The sequence below is a fragment of the Patella vulgata genome, chromosome 3 (genome assembly GCF_932274485.2).
Source record: "Patella vulgata chromosome 3, xgPatVulg1.2, whole genome shotgun sequence".
In the NCBI taxonomy this organism is placed as follows: domain Eukaryota; kingdom Metazoa; phylum Mollusca; class Gastropoda; family Patellidae; genus Patella; species Patella vulgata.
Window position 1 is genome coordinate 48,487,364 of NC_065881.2, and position 13,394 is coordinate 48,500,757.

At 36.0% G+C, this 13,394-nt stretch overlaps 1 protein-coding gene across 4 annotated transcripts in view; it reads right to left on the minus strand.

Annotated features, from left to right (window-relative positions):
- Window positions 1–1,345: 1,345 nt before the first annotated feature.
- Window positions 1,346–13,394, minus strand: part of LOC126814935 (galactoside alpha-(1,2)-fucosyltransferase 1) — a 37,517-nt gene continuing 25,468 nt past the window's right edge. For all 4 annotated transcript variants that reach the window (XM_050540396.2, XM_056099430.1, XM_050540397.2 and 1 more), the window contains exon 2: window positions 1,346–3,492. In XM_050540396.2, the coding sequence (XP_050396353.2) occupies window positions 2,364–3,407 (1,044 nt within the window). In that variant the 5' untranslated portion in view covers window positions 3,408–3,492 and the 3' untranslated portion in view covers window positions 1,346–2,363. The remainder of the gene's footprint in view (window positions 3,493–13,394) is intronic.

Genomic DNA, 13,394 nt, shown 5'->3' on the forward strand with positions numbered 1-13,394 from the left:
TTCGCACGACGTCATGGCCGCCGTTTCATCTTCCAGGATGACAACGCAAGATGTCACAGGGCCAGGATCGTTACAGGTTACCTCCAACAACAGAACATCACCACATTACCTTGGCCAGCACTGAGTCCCGACCTCTCCCCCATCGAGCATGTCTGGGACATGCTTGGACAGAGGTTACGTCAACGTCAACAACGTCCTGCCAATGTCCAAGAACTTGCTGCTGCGTTGCAACAGGAATGGGACAATCTGGACCAAAATGACCTTAGACGTCTCATTAGGAGTATGCCACGTCGGATCAATGCTTGTTTGGCAAACAGAGGAGGATTTACCCGTTACTGACTTGGTTGTGATGCTGTGGTAACTTTGCTGTTTGACCCCGGGTATCATTTTACCCTTATACTGGTCAGTCTGTGCCTTACTTAGTCTAACGATCATTTGGAATAAATCGATGAATGTGAACTTCATTTCATTTTGTCATTTGTTTCTTCGTCAGTTTCATTAGGTAACTTTAATAACACTTAAAAATCAAATATCCCCTACTTTTTTTGAATAGTATATTTAATTAATGATTTCAACACAGATATTTATAACCGTATCCCCTGCAGTTGAAATTTCAGTCAAATCCAGTCACATAAAACCGAATAAATAAAACCCTCCTGGCCGTTAACTTAATTTTCAAACTCTCGGGGCGGTTGTGGGGGTGGGGAGACGAATAGACTAACGCTCGCGCATTAGATCATAAGGTATATCAATGAGTCAAGCGGCATGGTTTCGATTCCAAGCTTGTACGTGTACAAGGAGTATGTGCTTTATTCTGGTTTTCCGGTTTCCTCCCACTGCTAAATACTCCTACGCACAAGTGAATTATTGAAATAAAATTGTTATTCTTGAAATGACTATGTTTGTGTCAAGTGGACGTTAAACACCATTTATCTCTCTAAGGTCTTTTAAAGTTGAAATATAGAACGAAAAAATATCCCAAATCGATACTTCTTACAACACGACTCCATAAAAGTTTCTTCCATGGCTATTGTTCACGGTCAACATTAGCTTCCGGTTATAATTGAGATTCTGACAGAAATTCCGATAACCAGGAGCAGAGCGCCATGTTACTCTTAAAATTTCCTTGAATCTCAGTTTGTTGCTTGAAAATTGATTTCATTTTTTGACTTTAGCCTATTTGTAACGTCAAATGTATTGAGAGCAAATTAGGGCGTTGACAAGATTGCTCCTGACTTTTTATTGTTTGCTTTTTATTTCAAATCTTCTGGAATCTAGATGGTTAAAAAGATGTTTGCATCTCGTTAATATATTATAGCCTCCAGTCGGAACAAGATAATTTAGAAACGAGTAAAAAATATCTTTATTGATATTATTAACAGATATTATACATACATAGGTCAAAATAAACAGAGTTATCGTACGTCAAAATCACTGTAAAGGCCTGGACACGCTTAGTGTGAATTGGTCTTGAGTGCTTTTTATTGGACGGCATAGGGTACAAAACAGCATCCTTTATCATTAATCTGGTTGGTTCAGAAAACCCTATTTCTTTTCATTTCATTTAATAAAATCACACATATACATATACATTATCTGCATCAATTTGGAAATAAAAATAGTAACAATTAGCTTGCAGTCTGTTCGTGTTGAAACAGTCCAATCACCATCCTTTTATATCTACAAGGCCATAAACAAAATGTACAAACGTAATTTGATTTCAGACAACCAGCAGCTTACCGGCACAATGAAACCCAAACCAGCTCCAATAATTTGATATTATTTACCCACCATTGATTCTAAAACAGAAGCATAAGCAACCAAATTTATCCAGCTGTAAGCTGGATGTGTAAAATAGATATCATATCAACAATATCACACGATAATACAAAAAAAAAACCAAAAAAAAAAAACCAAAACAAATAATACCATGAACAAAATAAGGTCATAGCCCATAATATGTGACTCGTGTGCAAAGTGATAACCGTTATGTTGATACAGCATATATGTACATAGATATTTAATACTAAAGGACTGTCAGATATTTAAAATTTCTTGTGATTTTTTACGTTGTTACGAGAGGTTTTAGAAAAGATGAAGACCCATGGGCTTCAGACAAAGCTTAAATTATAACCTTACCCAATACTAACCACCAATAATATTCCATACTATCTCAGTATATCATTATTATCGAAAACTGCCAGAATACTTGGTTCAATGCCAATGAGTCAATTCCACGAAAATGCGCAGGAATCTTCAGTTTTTTGTTTGAGCAACAAAGTGTGATCTTCGTTTGCAGTGCATTATGGCATCAAAAATAAAAATACACCAGTTTGACAGTGTACGGGATATATTCGTGATATCTACGACATCCCTACCCAATTAGAAGGATAATAATCCTGTTTATTGTATTGTTTATCTAACCAAGTATTATTTACTGGAAAGTTTTTAAAATACACAGCTTCACCACCAGCTAACCAAGCACCCCACCAACCAAACGACCCGGTTGTTACTATATTGTGGTCACATAGAGACAAAATGGCAAGGTCAACTTCACGTGAAACTCTCATAATACTGAGATCTTTAGATTTTATATTTGCTTCACACCATTTGACGTCATCAGACACCACCACAAACGACACCGCTCCAAATTTCCGCCTGAAGTAATCCATCGATCTATTCAGATACCCAACATCCGCTACGTTGTAGCCTCGTTTTAGTTCGAATCTCGAGTTCATATCTCCACGACGTACGTGAACACCTATACGAATTTGTCCTTTTGTAGGAAGCAGCTTATTCCTAGCTTGTTTTAAAATGTGTTCCTTGAACTTGAGCTGTTTTCGTAAAACGTCAACCGATGCATGAAAATATTTCCATGACTGAAAATAGCCGTTTAATGTCCAGTTTGCACTGTGCGTAAGATTTGTGATTCGGGTGTCGTAAATACCAGCTCTCTTTTCCGAGAAACTTTTTTGATTGATTAAAGTGGGCACCTTGGTTTGTACATCGCTATCAAATATACTCTTCAGAGAAGATAATTTTGAAAGGACTGGGGTATATCGATGTTGATCAGCGGTACCGATTAGAGCTGCAAATTGAAAGAGATGGTTGCCAAGACGACCCATACTGCTACTGGAAACAATATAATGATTTTTCAAAAGCGGTGTTCGTGCCCTTTGGACCGGTAAAACACCAATCACTGAGTTCGTTGCTTTTGGGAAAATACCATTTCCGAAGGTTGAATTCCAGTGCTTTATTTCAATAATCCTTCGTTTCATTTCCTCAAATAAACGCGGCTCTTCCATCGGGTTTGTCTCACCTAATAAAGTTTTTGAGTAAATCATCAACCCGACACCGAAACCCAAGATGAGAAAGATACTTTGTCGCCATTTTCTTCTGGCAAACATCGTCCACAAATAACTGGCATTCTCGTTTTCTAACAAATATATACCGCCTTAAACATGTTTACGATTGGAACTCTGCAACATCAACCTGAAAGACATAAAAAGTATTAGATAAACACATTTAGCTTGGAGAAATAAAAGGATTTATTCAATGTCTATGAATAACAATGAAGGGGCTGATGGTTTCTCTACTCAATGTGAAGACGTTATGTCTGTCAGTAATTTTCATCCTAATATAATCGGTGATATTGGAATTGTCAAGACTATTATAAAACAGACCGATTTCACATCACATCAATCTTAGCTCAATTTCGCTGAATATGAATAAAATGATAACAATATGGTGAAATCTGAGAAAATGAATTACACTTCTTGATTTAAAATGCAATGCATACAGCGCACATTGTCATGATGTCATTTTAAAGAGGAATACAATGAAAGTTTAAGACCGTATAAAACCGAACGCACATAATTTAAAATAATCCAAATCTATTGCAGTTTCAACACAAGTCATAACTATTCAAGATACCATTCTCGTTTGGTGAGTTCAGCTATACCCGTCTTTATGCGTCGTCATAGCATGGCCACCCTCAACAACCCAAAATATACACTCGTATTATCTAATGACACCATAACGATGTCTGAAATCAATTGCTATTAAGTTAATTCAATAAATGCAGGCCACTGATCAGTTCCCTGGAACAGGTAATACATTCGTCTAGACACATAACGTTAACAAGGTTAAGATATGTTTATCTTTATACGTTTCAGTAATTCTCCTGTAATTGTCCTCTCCATAGATTAATTAAACCTAATTAAAATAGAAACAAACCGACTCAAAAACTAGATAAAAATATAATAAACGTTATACTGCTTTAAAACAACCCTTGAATTAACAGAAATCAAATTAAACAATGTATTTATGTTGAAATGTTTTAGCGACACGACAGATACAACCTAGCAATTGGTGAACTAGTACCCAGTTGAATAACTATAGAAGATCTGCAACGGCTCAACAGAAGTAGATGCAACTCCATCAGTGCGTTGAAATGGGTTCTGCCACTGGCATATATAAACCCGGGGGAGTACCAGGATGCTTTACTTCACGATACAGGCCGTCTCGGTTTCCAGTTTAAAACAATTTGAATCTAACAGCTTGACAATCCAGACTACACAGTAATCAACCCAGTCACTTCTAGGGTCTAAAACTACTATGGCCTTTTTACATCCAATTATATACTTCACGCATATTCCCAAAAGAAAAACCCATCAAATTTTTAAAAGATGTATTAAACATACATTATGAAAGAGCTAAATATGCCTATTGCAGGTCTTTCTTTAGGCCTGAAATGTTATAAAAACTATTAATTATACATTAATTAACTTATCCAGACCATAATCAACTCTCGTCGCCAGCCTGCGATATTGCTAGCCTGCGATATTTACTGGATTTGAATCCGATCTGCTGCTCAACGATCATTAATGATTTAATCTAAAAATGTAGAATCGAGACTATGTTTTTTTATCGTACCGACTTTAGTAATGATGATCGAGACTAGGCCCAATCGCTAATTTTTCGGTTCCTAGCGGATCAATTTGACTGAATAGTTTTTAAGTATTATAGTGAGAACTGCCGGTTCTTTATCTAATCTTCCATAACGTATCTTTAAGGCATATTTAATATATTTAATTTAATTAGTGATATGTTTTAGAATGTAAATTATTGATAAGTATGCATGCCTTATTATATTCTATATCACTCAACTGCGATATGTATATGTTAAAGATACATTATGGGAGATTCGATAACGAGTTGGCGGTTCTCACTATAATAGTTAATAGTTAAAAACTAGATAATCTAAAGGCCATTTGCTGAAAATTTCATTCAAATTGATCCACTATGAACCGAGAACTAGCCTCGATCATCATTACTAAACTCAGTACGATAAACAGCATATTCTCGATTATCCATTTAATGGTTAAATCGTGAAGGAAAGTTATGCAGTAAATCGGCACATGGTCTGGATAGGTTAATTAATGTCTAATTAATAATTTAGATAACATTTCAGGCCTAAAGAAAGACCTGCAATAGACAGATTTAGCTCTTGCATAATGCATGTTTAATTTTTGATGCATATATTTTCAGGGTTTTTAATAAAGGTTTAAAAACTGAAATACCTTAGTCTTTATTGAGAATTCAAGACCCCCGCCCCACAACTGGTTACATTTTGGCGCCCAACGTTCTGGATACAAGGTGCCTACAGAGTAATGATGATCGAGGCTAGGCCCAAAATTCAATTGCTAATATCTCGGTTCAGAGCGGTTCAATTTCACTGAAATTTTCAGCACATTCCCTTAACATTGTCTAGTTTTCAACTATTATAGTGAGAACTGCTAACTCTTTATCTAATCTCCCATAATGTCCCTTAAACATCAAACTAGCGCCTGAAATCAATTTCTGTGATTTGTTACAACATAGTTCCGTGTTCGATTAAACTTGAAAGTGACTTAAAAAAAAACAACAAAAAAACACGATTCTCTTCCTATAATTTAGTTTAAAACAACGAACAGTGTTAAATATCTATTTTTCGAAAAAACGTATTGTTATAATCGATGGACTAAAGATATCTGGCACCAACCTAATTATAATTTCAATCAAAAATATATTTCTAACAAGATACAAATTAGTTTCCATTTATTTTAGAGGTAGCTTATAAATAATAAATACATACTTATTACTAGTAGAAAAATCGATGGACAACATTACAGGGTTTAGTATTTAAGTGTAATCTAATATTATGACGCTGAGTTATATAATTAAAACTATGTAAGAAATAATGTGCCGTGTTAATTGAATCCGAAACTAACACATTAATCAAACACTGGGAAAGTATTTCATTATTGTCCTCTATTCGTCTTTCTCAACCGTTATTTCTTAGAAATTTTACAAGTAGCGCAAAGCATTGTCCGCAGAAATGATTTTGTGTGTTCTGAAATCACTTCTCATTTGAGGGGTTCATGTTATTGGATATTTTTTTATATTCCTAATTATAGAAGATAATGTATAATTTGTGTTATCTTTGTAATAGTGTTCATCTGCGTTTAGATATTGTGGGATCCGCGCTGGCTCAGTAAGGCGTTGGCTCGCTAACCTGGAAGTCCCGTGTTCGATCATCCCTGGAAAGGTCGAGAAATTTTCCGACATGGCATTACTATAATTACTAATTATATTAAATAATATTATGAACTTCATATATAGATACAATGCATACATACTTTCTATGCCTTATTTCTTCAACAATTCCAGTATGTTTCAACTGACATCCACATAGTAATGATTGGTGATGTTCAAGTGTGTGTGTGTGTCTGAGTATATATATATATATATAGAAACATATTATTTGTGATCAACATGAGAAAATATTTATCGATCGATTGATAAAGTCGTTTGTCATAGGTTTCTTTCACGTGGCAAACAATACATTAACGAGGCTATTTATGTTGGAAGATCCCTCAAAACCAACCAGATGGCAATTCTTTGTACGGATGGAACGGATATTCTATGAGAATAATTTTCTCGGGGAACTCATGGTATTTGTATAAAACCTATACAAAGCCTGCAGATAAAAAAAAACACGTTCCTACCATTCCTGACAGACCCAGTTTAATGAAGGTATTTTTAAAACAAGAATATCATGTACTGGAAGGAAAAGCTAGGTTTGGCAGGTCTTGGTCCCGATATTCCCTAATTAATTGTTGTCTCCCAGTACTGGTCAAACCAAACCAAGATAACAACTAACACTAGACTAAACACGTGGAGCGAACCAATTGCTGTCCACTAATATTTCTTCTAATTCGAATATTGACTTTAGATAGTAAGGGAAGGAAGACCGCACCACACAGAACCCATAATTCAAAACCGCGGACAAGACACGCAAATCCACAGACAATGCAAACAATAAACAACAAACGTATATAGACCAAGTGCAGAAATCCAAGAAAGTAAATCGTTATCGCTTCATGAGCCCATTTGCCACTCGATCACAACTTTTAATATTGTATATCAAAATAAAGATTTTTCCACTCTAATTCCACTGAAAGCAAATCTTTAAATAAGTTCCGAATTCCATCAATATGGTTATTTTTGTTAATTCAAATACAGTTAAGATAATTTTGTTATCACGTGCCAGGAAGCATTATCTATAGAAAATGTCAATAAATGTATTTATAAATATAAGACCAATCCTAATACTCCATTACAGCTTTCGGTCAATATTTATAACCAGCTTAAATATTGTGGATCAGATTAAATAACAATTTGTAACTCGAATATATCGTCGTGAAAATAACATTGTATAAAATAATAATATACAGTACGATAAAACAGAATTATATCAAATCTGTAGGTATCTTCATTTAGGGTTATGCGGATTATGCTTTTAACTTTAAAATAGCACGTTAATTCTGACCTGCGAAGCAGCCATGGCGGGTTTTACCTATAAATGTCGTGAATAAATAATTGCCAACTATATAAGTTATAAATTTAAAAACATAAAAGAGATTTAACGAAAAGGGACCTGTTGTTAAAGGCTGTGATTTTAAATGAACACGTTAATTCCAGAAACGAACATACAGATCGTACAGTTTATAAAAAAAATATCAGTTAAATTCAAACATTTATAACTCGCAAAGAAAGGGTATTATAGAAAATGGAAATACGAGAGCTGGCTGATAAGTTCTTAGCCTAAAAAGGATAGGTCAACTGGGTTGAAACAAACTTTGACCACCAACAAGTACAATCATTGAATGGATCATTGACATACGAACTGCAACCGTAGTGTTATTATTGTTTCCGTGCCAGACCGTCTTGTGAACCTACCCATTGAAATCATCAGAAAAGAACAAAACTGGCTATAGGGCAGTCATCAAGTACCAGCAGCTGAAAGGCATAACCCCAACACAAATACATGCTGACATGGTCTCCACTTTTGGAGGACAATGCCCCCGTCCTTTTTCACAGTAAAATAGTGGGCTGCAGAATTTAAAGTAGCTAAGTCTCTTACTCAGTATTATCCAAAGTCTTCGACATTGAAAACAAGAATTATTTGTCAATTTAAATCAACATTGGTATCGTATCATGAAAAGATGGGCTTCTGATATCCAATATTTAAGACATAATAAACATTTTACCATTGGTACACGAATCGTGTAACATAATGCGTTTCAGCGCCATTTGTAATAAGGGACTCGAAGAACGAGGCTAGACATATTCCACCAGTCATGTCAAACGGTGAGGCCATATTCTTATGGCGTATTTCGCCGAATATAACTGATTTGAAATTAGAGTAAAAACGGAAACGATTGAATGTAAATCAGTTCATATACATTCATATTACATTATTATATGCGTTGCGACCCATTTGTGTCAATTTATAGGTCCCAAATATTAGCGGTTTAGCTCCTTTAAGCGTGGCAGAGAGAGCCTTGACGATGACCTACGTCCTGGAAGACCATCAACAGCAACCTTTCAAGAAAACATTACTCTGGTGCATGACATGGTGATGTTTGATCTACGATTGGCACACTCGACATTTTGCCAGTGTTGTTAGCATCTCTCGTGAGAGGGTTGAGTACATCTTCACCAACGAGGTAGGAATGACAAAGGTTTCTGCATGATTGATGCCAAAGCTCTTTTCAAAGCCGATTCGGCCCCGTCAGACTTCCACCTGTTTCCAAAAATGAAAAAGAACTAGCCGGTCGTCATTTTCCTAGTAATGATGACGCCATGTCAGCTATGGACGACTGTTTTTAGGGTGGCTGAAGGTAATTTCTTCCTGACCGGCATCCAGGCCTTGCAATATCGTTGGCAAAAGTGTTCACCTCGAAGAGGACTGTGTAGAAAAATAAATGTAAACCATCGACCGTGTACAGGTCTTTCAAAGAAATTATTTCATTTTTCAACTAGTTTTATCAACACGGACAGTAAGAAAACAATTATGAATCGAAATTAGCGTGTGATAACCTAAAAGTGACCGATACAGAATTAGTTATTTCTCGGCAATTGATCAAATTTGAAATTATTTTTTTTTTTGGGGGGGGGGGGGGTGGATGGCCGAATAGTTAGCACCCGCGCGTTGTATCATAAGGTCTGTCATTGAGGTAACTGGCGTTGTTTCGCCTGTCCAACCTCGTGGATTTTCTCTTGGTCCTCCGTTTTCCGCCCACTGCTAAAGACCCCTACGAGCAAGCAAATTTTTGAAATAAAAGTGAACCGTATGTTAGTCCCGAAATGACCTAGTTTGTGTCGAGTGGACGATAAACCCCACCTCTCTCTCTCTCTCTCTCTCTCTCTCTCTCTCTCACACACACACACACACAGCAGCATAAAGTCAATAATACATGACAAAACAACATCTAGACCAGAAATTCGAAATGACCTAGTTTGTGTCGAGTGGGCGTTAAACCTCATATATCTCTCGCTCTCTTTCTCTCTCTCTCTCTCTCTCTCTCTCTCGAAACAGTTTATATATATATATATATATATATATATGCTTTTGATTAACTGAAGTTACAAATTAAAATCTCAATTATAGGCAACAAATATTTTCGGAGTCAGGGTATAAATAGGATTATTTTGATGGGGACAATCTGAATTTCAATAGGTTCCCCGAGAGCGAAAGTTTAAAAAAACATCAGAACGAAACATTTTTTTGCATCCATTAGATACATCTGAGTTTTAGAAGTACATATTTATTTCAGGAAAAAACAACAGTTTAGAACTTTCAGTATCATAAAAATATCCGCTACCAACACAAGAACGTTGACAATAACTAGCTAATATATCTGCTTAGTTGATATTCCGCCATTTTACTAGTATTACAATCAATTTGTCATGCTGAATTATATATTGGGACCAGGTCCTATTTCAACGAAATCTTACATTTTATCTTTAGAGTGTGCATGTCCTCCTGGACTTAATCTTGTACTTCAAGTTCATTTGGTAAATAAAAGAAAACCAGGATGTTATTTCAGATATGACTAGCAATATTCGTATTTGTCTAGATTCGCTTTATCGCTTTAACGAACACTAACCCCCCCCCCCCCCCATAGTTTCGGTCACCTTCGTCAAGGCCATGTATGGTAAATATAGGCGCTAACTGGTTAGGCTTAGGGTTCAGCATGTGGTCGAAACAAATGACACTGGTTGCCAATATAATTAGCTACGGCTGCAATATTAAAATAATACTAGTAGACACATGGGCAGCCTTTATTATTGGTAATATTGATCAATTTGTGATTAGAACTCAACTCGTTACTGGTGTTCAGTAAATACGGCTAACATAATATTATTCACTCATACTGTTATAAATATACAACACCATTCATTCATACTAGTGCCAGATTTATATAGTGATCAGGTGGATGAAATTTATAGTAGACATGGTCATGGATACATAAACCTGTATATGAACTAATCACATATTAGCTACAGTATTGTTTTATGGATCTATAGGATAAAAGCAATAACATGTTCAATTGTGATACAGCCCTTAATTCAAACCACTGCGTGTATGAATATAAGCCTGGTGGATATTGTCAAGAACAGTATAGAGGAACTAATTTAGTTAATCACAACATGGAAAATAACTGCATAAGCTCACTCTAAATATAAATGCTACCTCGCCTTGCTTTTAAATATAGAAAGTTCGTTGAAATTACAATACACATCAATAGATGCTGATTAACTCCGGTATTACTAATCCATAATTACCTATAATCAACATACGTTACTAATCTATAAATAATTATAATTAACCAATTAACACATACTACTTACCATAACCCTCATGTACCTTTTGGGTCAACACTTAAAAAACCTTGCATCCTGTAATGTTCAGCAAGCTGCAAACGAATCACTGAAGCACAGTCCGTATACTGAAGATAATTTGAACCCACTTGAATACTATCTGACCAGACTCGGTGTAAAAGTAATCCAATTGTCTTTGATGTAAATATCACTGAGAACGGTGCGTTTAGTAACCGCAGAATGCAAACTTATATACGTGTATGCCATTTTCATCAAGTTGGCTGACGTAAAAATTATATTAGCGCGATCTAATTTGATCACATATCGACTACTATCGTTTGAAGGGGTGGTTTTCTTTTAGATTATTTGATTACCTTATAGGCAGAACGTGAAGTCTATTAGTAGGAAAAAAAACGGCAAAGGTCTATTCATCATTTGACAAGCAATCCAGTAAGTAATTCCTGGCAATCTACATGCTCTTAGATCTGCTACAGACTCTATTCTCAGGGGGAATTAACTTCACACGGATGTCAAAATGGCGCTAGCATGATTACGTTTATTACATGATAACGATTACTATATATAGGGCTTGCTACACGGGTCTAATGTTAAAGTTGCTATGTTACAAATTAGCCAAATCGGAGAAGATTCTGTCCATTCAATTGCACAGAAAAACTCGTCATTTAGACGGCATAAATAGCCTTTCAGATGTTTTGTGGAGCCATGTAAGACATTTCGCCGAAGAGTTAGATTAGTTAGCCAGCTTAACAGCTGAGATATAGAGGACAAAGGGGTTTATATTACATGTAGCAAATATTCTGAAGATCCAAGATTATCGCCATGATATATTTCGGGTGAATGGTGCCTTTTTTTAGATGGTATAATTATATTATTGTAAAACTATGGGGTTACATCGTGGCTATCCTTCGTCACGGCACTAAAAAAAACAACTGTCACGAACCCCAGAAAACGGACGGGGACCCTAGCTTTCTGGTCAGGACGTTGACGCTGTGTATAAAACGTCAAGAATCAATTAACTCTGGAATACTGTGTTTTTATAACTATGTTTATGTGTGAAATACAGGAACCTACAACATCTATGATAGTACGTTATGAGTTATTATGATATCTACAGTCTGAGTTTAACAAGCCTAGAACTCAGACCTGAGGGCGGAAACATTACATATTGTCTGTATCTCGGCCTCAAACCAGAGGCTGTAAATACGCCCTTCTAAGAACCCTGCATGTCTTAATCCCGGCCTCTAAGCCGATCGAGGTAGCTAAACGCCCCTCTAGGAACGGCAATAATGGCTGAATAATGTTTCTATAGGAACACTGAATGGTGTCTAAAGAAACTTAAACCTAGTTCTTTCTTATAAGGAGGATAAGAGGGTGAGTCATAGACTGATTGGTCAACTGCACAGATGGTACCCTGGATTTAAACACAGTGTTCTAATACGGGCACCAAGGAAGAGGGCGGATGACTGGTGTCCATGTTTCTAAAGCATGGGATACCATATTTGGATTACTAGGTTATGATGTCATTTTCCCATTTTAATCTACAAGGTACAAATGTATATCTTATTAGCTTAGTTCTTGTACTAGCTAACAACTTCAATACATTAAACAGAGCACCATTTAGAGGACTAAAATAATCTCTAAAATATATATAGTATTACTTTAGCTGACCCATAAAATATAGATTAAGACACCAAGATTACAATCTTCAGTGGTCTAGAAGCTGAGATTAACGGAAATCTTGAAGACTCAAGATAACCACCATACCATATTTGGAGGAAGTGGTATCTATCAAAAATGAAATGCTAAGGTAGCATTTATTGAAAATTGGCGCTTGTGTCCGGAACGTCCACACCCATCTCAAATCTACTACTAAGCTGCCTGACTAGACACAGAAAAAGTTTTCAGCCGGAGCTATACTTGTTAGAAGTTAACCTGTATGCGCTGGTCACAAGTGAAATCAAACCTTTCATATGTTTCACAGTGCTGCTTATTGAGTTTGAACAATTTGGAGATTCGGATCCCAAGATGTAGTCAGAATCTTTAAATCTGAAGACTTTGTACAACACAGAACATACTCACAAATTCAATTAGATGTTTGAAACATTAAAACTACGTGTATGGAATGTTTATAGGAATATAGGTTTTCTTCTTCAACACTTTAA